This window comes from Nicotiana tomentosiformis, chromosome 2 (assembly GCF_000390325.3).
Source record: "Nicotiana tomentosiformis chromosome 2, ASM39032v3, whole genome shotgun sequence".
Lineage (NCBI taxonomy): Eukaryota > Viridiplantae > Streptophyta > Magnoliopsida > Solanales > Solanaceae > Nicotiana > Nicotiana tomentosiformis.
In genome coordinates this window covers 33,858,967-33,865,742 of record NC_090813.1, presented here as the reverse complement: position 1 = coordinate 33,865,742, position 6,776 = coordinate 33,858,967, and the positions used below count along the sequence as shown (strand labels likewise).

The 6,776-nt window shown below is 41.1% G+C and overlaps 1 protein-coding gene across 1 annotated transcript; it reads right to left on the bottom strand.

The window, feature by feature from the left end:
• Window positions 1-360: 360 nt before the first annotated feature.
• LOC138904598 (uncharacterized) lies at window positions 361-2,017 on the bottom strand. The gene is made up of 2 exons (XM_070193105.1): window positions 569-2,017; window positions 361-501 (listed from the first exon to the last, which is right to left on the bottom strand). Exons 1-2 carry the CDS (start codon window positions 2,015-2,017, stop codon window positions 361-363), a joined length of 1,590 nt encoding a protein of 529 aa, XP_070049206.1.
• Window positions 2,018-6,776: the final 4,759 nt, after the last annotated feature.

The window sequence follows — 6,776 nt, the reverse complement described above, 5'->3', positions numbered from 1 at the left end:
CTCTTAGTCTTCAGGTGCAATAAGAATCTGGTTATATCCGGAATATCCATCAAAGAAGTGATAATAAGCTCGTCCGACTAACCTATCCAACATTTGATCAAGAAATGGAAGCGGAAAATGGTCTTTCCGTGTATCTTTGTTGAGCTTTCTATAGTCCATGCACACTCTCCACCCGGTGACAGTTCTTATGAGGATCAATTCATTTTTGTCATTTGTGATCACAGTCATGCCCCCTTTCTTTGGGACACATTGCACCGGCGAGGTCCACGAACTATCGGAAATGGGATAAACCACCCCGGCATCCAACCACTTGATGATCTCTTTATTTACTACCTCTTACATGGCCTCATTCAATTGGCTTTAATGTTCCACGGAGGGTTTGGCATCCTCCTCTAAAATGATTTTGTGCATGCAAAAGGCGGGGCTTATACCCCGAATATCCGCCAATTTCCAACCTATTGCTTTCTTCCTTCTTTGAAGCACCGCAAGGGTGGCATCTACCTGTATGTTAGTTAAGCATGAGGAACGAATAACTGGTAAAGTGGAACAAGGGCCTAGAAACTCATACCTGAGGTGTGAAGGAAAAGGCTTTAACTCCAAGGTGGGAGGCTCCTCGATTGAGGGCTTTGTTGGGAGTCTTCCGGTTTTCGAGATCCAAGGAAAGTTTTCGGGGCTTATAAGTATATGATCCAATTCCTTGCACAACATTGACACATTCTACAAAGCCTTCCTTCTCATCCTCGTCATGATTCAACAACACAATTTCCAAGGTATCTTCCACATTTATCACAGCACTTGTGTCATCAACAATTACTTCGGTCACATGATCCACGAACGAACAGACTTCGCTGCTATTTGGTTGCCTCATTGATTTACAACCATGGAATACCACATTTTCATCGCCCACTCGGAAGGTGAGCTCTCCAGCTTCCACATGAACTAAGGCCTTCCATGTAGCAAGGAAAGGTCTCCCCATAATGATTGGCACCTCGTAGTCAACCTCACAGTCAAGTATCACAAAATATGAGGGAAGGATGAACCTGTCGACCCTAACTAACACATCATCAATTATCCCCAATGGCTTTTTCATTGTCAGATCTGCCATTTGCAACCTCATGGATATGGGTCTTGGTTGGCCAATCCCCAACGTTTTGAACACAGAATAGGGCATCAAGTTAATGCTTGCCCCCAAATCACATAAAGCTTTGGCGAAATAGACACTCCCAATAGTGTACGGGATTGTGAAAGCACCCGGGTCTTCCAACTTTGGAGCCATGGAGTGCACCATAGCACTCACTTGATTTGCCATTTTGATCGTTTCATAGTTCATTGATCTCTTCTTTGTTACCAAATCCTTCATGAACTTGGCATATCCCGGTATTTGTTCTAAGGCTTCCACCAACAGCACATTTATTGACAAACTTTTCATCATATCAATGAATTTCTTGAATTGATCCTCATTGTTTTTCTTTGCAAGTCTTTGAGGGTATGGAGGAGGAGGCCTTGGCATTGGTACCTTAGCCTTTGGCACTACCGGTTCTGACATGTTAGTCACGTGCACCCTAGACGGGTTCACATCTTCTTGCGTCTCCTCCACATTTTTATCAATATCAATCCTCGCTTCTTCATTAGCTTGAACATCATTTCTTGGATCATCATCATCTTGCACCAACACATCATCGCCCACATGTTTTCTTTCATTTGAGGTACTAGCAACTCCACCTCTCCCACTTCTTGTTGTCATGGCCATTGCATACCCCGTATTCCCACCTTTCGGGTTCACCACCGTATCACTAGGTAGTGCCCACTTTTGGCGAGTATTTAAAGCTTGATAAATTTGTCCAAGTTGAACCTCCAAGTTGCGGATACAAGTGTTGTGGGAGGCTAATTGGGTATCGAAGTCGGCATTTTTCTCCATCATTTGCTTAAACATGTTTTCAATCCATCCCATTTCACTATTGGAAGAACTAGGATCTTGTGACGGATATGGAGGCGCGTTGTTTGGTTGTTGATACATCGGGGTCCTCTGAAAGCCCGACCCCCAATTTCATTGATTGTTATTGTTCCAACCCCCTTGATTATTGTTGTTCCTCCAATTGCTTTGATTGTTGCCACCCCAATTACCTTGATTATTTCCTCCCCAATTGCCTTGATTACCCCAATTGCTTTGATTATTGTTGTTTCCAGCACTCCAATTTCCTTGGTGGCCTTGGTTGTTCCAGTTTCCTTAGTTTCCTTGTGATCTCCATTGTTGTTGATTTGGAGCATTGCTTCTTTGACCTTGATAATTGTTGACATATTGAACCTCTTCATCTTGCTCATCATATGAATCATTTTGGTTATACCCACTATTACTTTGCTCAAATTATTCCGGATGGTTTTATACTTGTTGACCTCGTTGCCGTCTCTTGTTTACCATCATGTTCACCCCTTCCATAGCATTCACCCATCTCGACCCTTGAACCTGTTGAAGCCGAGCCTTGGACAATTGGTTCATGGTGGTTGTCAACTCCGGAATAGGTTGCCCATGATCATGTAGCTCCTTGTGTAGGTGAATAACATTTGGGTCACCCTGAGGAACATTGGCTTTACTTTGCCACGCCGAAGAGGTGTCCGCCATCTTATCCAAGATTTAACAAGCTTCAGAATAAGGCGTGTTCATGAAGTTACCCCCAGCGAGTTGATTTACCACACACTGATTTGTTGTGTTGATCCCCCTATGGAAGGTCTGTTGTATCATGGCCTCGGTCATATCATTGTTCGGGCATTCTTTGTCCATGGTGCGATATCTTTCCCAAATCTCGTGCAATGTCTCATTGGGCTCTTGTTTGAAAGCTAAAATTTCATCCCTTAGTGTAGCCATGTGCCTCGGAGAGAAGAATATGGCAATGAACTTCTCGGCCAACTCATCCCAAGTGTGGATGGAATGATTGGGCAATCTCTCTAACTGGTCCAAAGCCTTTCCCCGTAGAGAAAAGGGAAACAGCCTTAACCGTAGTGCATCCTCGGTGAGATGTGTTTTCTTGCTCCCCCAACAAGTATCAACGAACCCTTTGAGGTGCTTGTAGGCATTTTGGTATGGAGCTCCGGTGAAGAAACCCCACTGCTCAAGCAGTGTAAGCATCACGTTGGTAATTTGGAAGTTGCCCGCCCTAATCCGGGGCAGGACTATTGCACATGCATAGCCCTCATTCGGCAACACCTGGTGCACTGCTCTTTGTGGAGGCGGTCGGCCCCACCTGTTTACTTGAGGCTCGGGATGAACCTCATCCACTTGATCGTCATCTACCTCCTCCCCGAATGGTAAATTTCTGAGGGGCTCATTGTTAAGGGCCATTTTGTACCTAAAAGCAATTGACAAACAAAATTAGTGAATCGGAATGAAAGAAAGAAAAAAACATACAAATACCTAGATATATAGCTAAATCCATTTAACTCCCCAGCAACGGCGCCAAAAATTGATCTGTGCCAAACCTACACCACAATTGAGTAGCGAGGCGGTCGATGCAATAATAAACCCAACAAAGGTCGTGATCGAATCCACAGGGAGTTAGAATATGGGATTAGGTGTATATCTAAGTTAATTGCAAGTTTTGTCTTTAATTGCACTTCCACAAACTTGATTCATTCTTCTATTTCTAACTTTACTTTAAAGATTGCAATAATTGAAACTAAGGAAAATATTTTTATTGTTGTTTTTCAAATGTTTAAAGAGACTAGGGTAGTGACTTCTACCTAGGTGGATATCTAACGGGCAGCAAAATCTAGGGCAAGCTTGATTAGTTGGGATTGTAATATAGCTATCACACCCAGATACTCACTCTATACCTCTCGGTAGTTTAAGTGATTTTACCCAATTTGGCTTTCTCATGTCTAAATGGGTGTTCATGCAAATCAAGTGATATTGGCTCAAGTTGGGTATTACTATCTCTAGGTTTAACCCTTTAATTGGGGCTATCAATTTCTTGAGTTCACCCCAATTTCTTGTTAGCCTAGTTTTCCTAGACTTAGTCCCTCTTTCTCAAGTAGAGTCTAAGTCATAAAGGCATGAATCAATATTTGCAACCATTAATTCTTGAGTTCTAGCAAGAACTAGGCTAAATATCACTAACCTATTCACATTCAAGGCCTAAAATCAAATAGTCATTAAATAACCACACTAGGGTTGGGTCACAACCCTAGATATGGGTTTAGCTACTCATGGAAATAACAAAAATTAAAGATGAAATGAAGATAAAATCCATAATATTAATTTCTGGAATGAAAATCTAATGTTAAAAAGTTACTCCTTTGTGAGTTGATTTAGATTCCTTTGGGTCATTTTGAATAATTCCTGCAAGCAAGCATATTTCCTTAGTTTCCGGGAATACCTCCAAGCATTTTTGGCCTAAAAGACAAGTAAAAGAGTGAAAATAATAGGTTAAAATCCCTACCTATCAGTAGCCCATGTCTGTAATTTTAGATTGCCCACTATTGAGATCTAAAAGAGTAGGATGAACTTTCTGTTACTTAATATGGTAGGTTTTGATGTGATTTTTGGATGGTTTGGCTACGACTTGTGATTTACGTGCCCTACAAGAATGGGGAGTCAGTTACGTATTGTGATTTTGTTCCACCGAATTTAGGGTGAAAGGTTTCAGCTAGTGTGATGTGTATTCTTCTTGTGATATAGAGCTGAGGATGGGATCCTCGTGTTTTTGTGTGGGTCGGTATGTTTGAACTGGGATAACTGTCGCAGTGGAGTTATGTTAGGATGAAGATCCTTTGTGATTAGTTAGTATGTTTTGTTTCTCCCTTGGGGAATGGATCCGTAGTATGGTACTGATAGGGAGTTGTACCTGTCAGATTTTTTGGTAGCTCTCACATGTGTCTCTCTTTCCATCTGTAGTTGTATTAGAGTTGTGACGGTTCTGTACGGATTGCATTGAATGTGTCTAGGCGGCGTGTGGTGTCTATAACGACCCGACCGGTCATTTTGAGTATTGCAGCCTCGTTTCCCCATTTACAGCTTATTCTGTGTTCAATTATAATTATGTCACTTCTCGGGGAGGTTTTAGAATGAATTGGAACACTTAGTACCAATATTTAAAGCTTAAGTTGAAATAATTGACGGAATGATGAATTATGTGTTAACGACACCGTAATTGAATTTTGATGGTCCGAATAGCTCTGTACGGTGAATTAGGACTTAGGAGGGTGTCCGGATATTTAGTCAGAAGTCTGTAGTCAAATTTGGCTTGAAATGGCAAAAATAGGAAATTTAAGTTTGGAAGTTTGACCGGGGAGTTGACTATCACACCCCAATCTCGGGGAGCGCGACTGGCGCTCAACCGAGTGAACCTGGCCGATCAAGTCTGTTAGATTTCCTTCTACCCAAACTTATCCATGAATAAAGAGGGGATGTACTCCATTAATCAAGTACTAAAAAGATTTCATTAACAACTCCCATTTCATTTCCATTAGCAGCTTCAGCTTCATTCATAATTTCAAAATTATTACAAGTTTATAGATATAATGAAAAACATTTTTGCCAAATACCAACATTTCTAGTTCAATTCCATATATCAACCACAACCCACAACCTGTCTACGGAGCCTCTAAGTACAACAGAAGAGTAGTATGGAAGTGCCGGCAACAAGGTCGCAGCTATACCTTAAAGGACAATGTACAACTCAAATGACATCAGGCCCGGAATAGAGTAGGGATCACCAAAACCTGCTGAATAGAGAGTGACTGCTAACGAAGACCAAAGCTGCCCGCTGATGAACCACATGCATCCATTGAAGATGTCGCGCCCCCATCAAAAGGGACGTTAGTACATATAGAATAGTACTAGTATGTAAAGCTAACTGTCCTCTTTCAAAATAGAATGCCAACATAAAAGGGAAAACCATGGAAACAACAATCAACAATCAATGATATCCAATTTCCAAGTTAAAACATATTAATTTTCAAAATACGAAGATAATATTATTTTTGGTTGGGAGATCTTTAGCACCGATATACCAATGTTCATTATATCACCGTTCAGAATACCAATGTTCACAATACCAATATTCACAATACCAATACAATCGTACTTTTAGCACGCAGTCCGATCATGACCCGATCCGCTAGGCCATCTCATTAGAGACATCAACCACCATCACTCTCAATACCAATAGCACTGTACTTTTAGCATGGAGTCCAATCACGACCCGATCAGCTAGGCTATCTCATTAGAGACATCAACTACAATCACAATTTAAATTATAATTTCCTGCACAATCACCACCATGTGTGTGACATGGTGTCCGATCACGACCAGATCGGCTGGGCCATCTCACCACAATGCCGTGTGGATCGACATCATCCTTTTCTATCAATCATCTCATCTCAATTAAGGGGAATAATATTATCACATCAATCTCATCCCAAATAAGGGGAATAATTATATCACATCAATCTCATCCCAAATAAGGGGAATGATCACAATCCACTCCTATACCGGCAAGGGTAGTTTCGGGGTTAGGTTATTTCAATTTACCCTTCCTCGGTGACCATCGATTCTCCCAAAAACATTTTTTTTGATTTGCATACAAAGGAAACAAAAATACAAATGCATTTACCTCATAACATTTCACACCATTTATAGCCTCATTGGCATTTTCATCATCTTACAACATCATTATCTCATTGGCTTTAATGGCCATATTTCATATTCCACACCTTCATTTCTATCCTTTCATTGATCGTCATCATAAATATCAACATATATAATATTCCGAAAATCACAA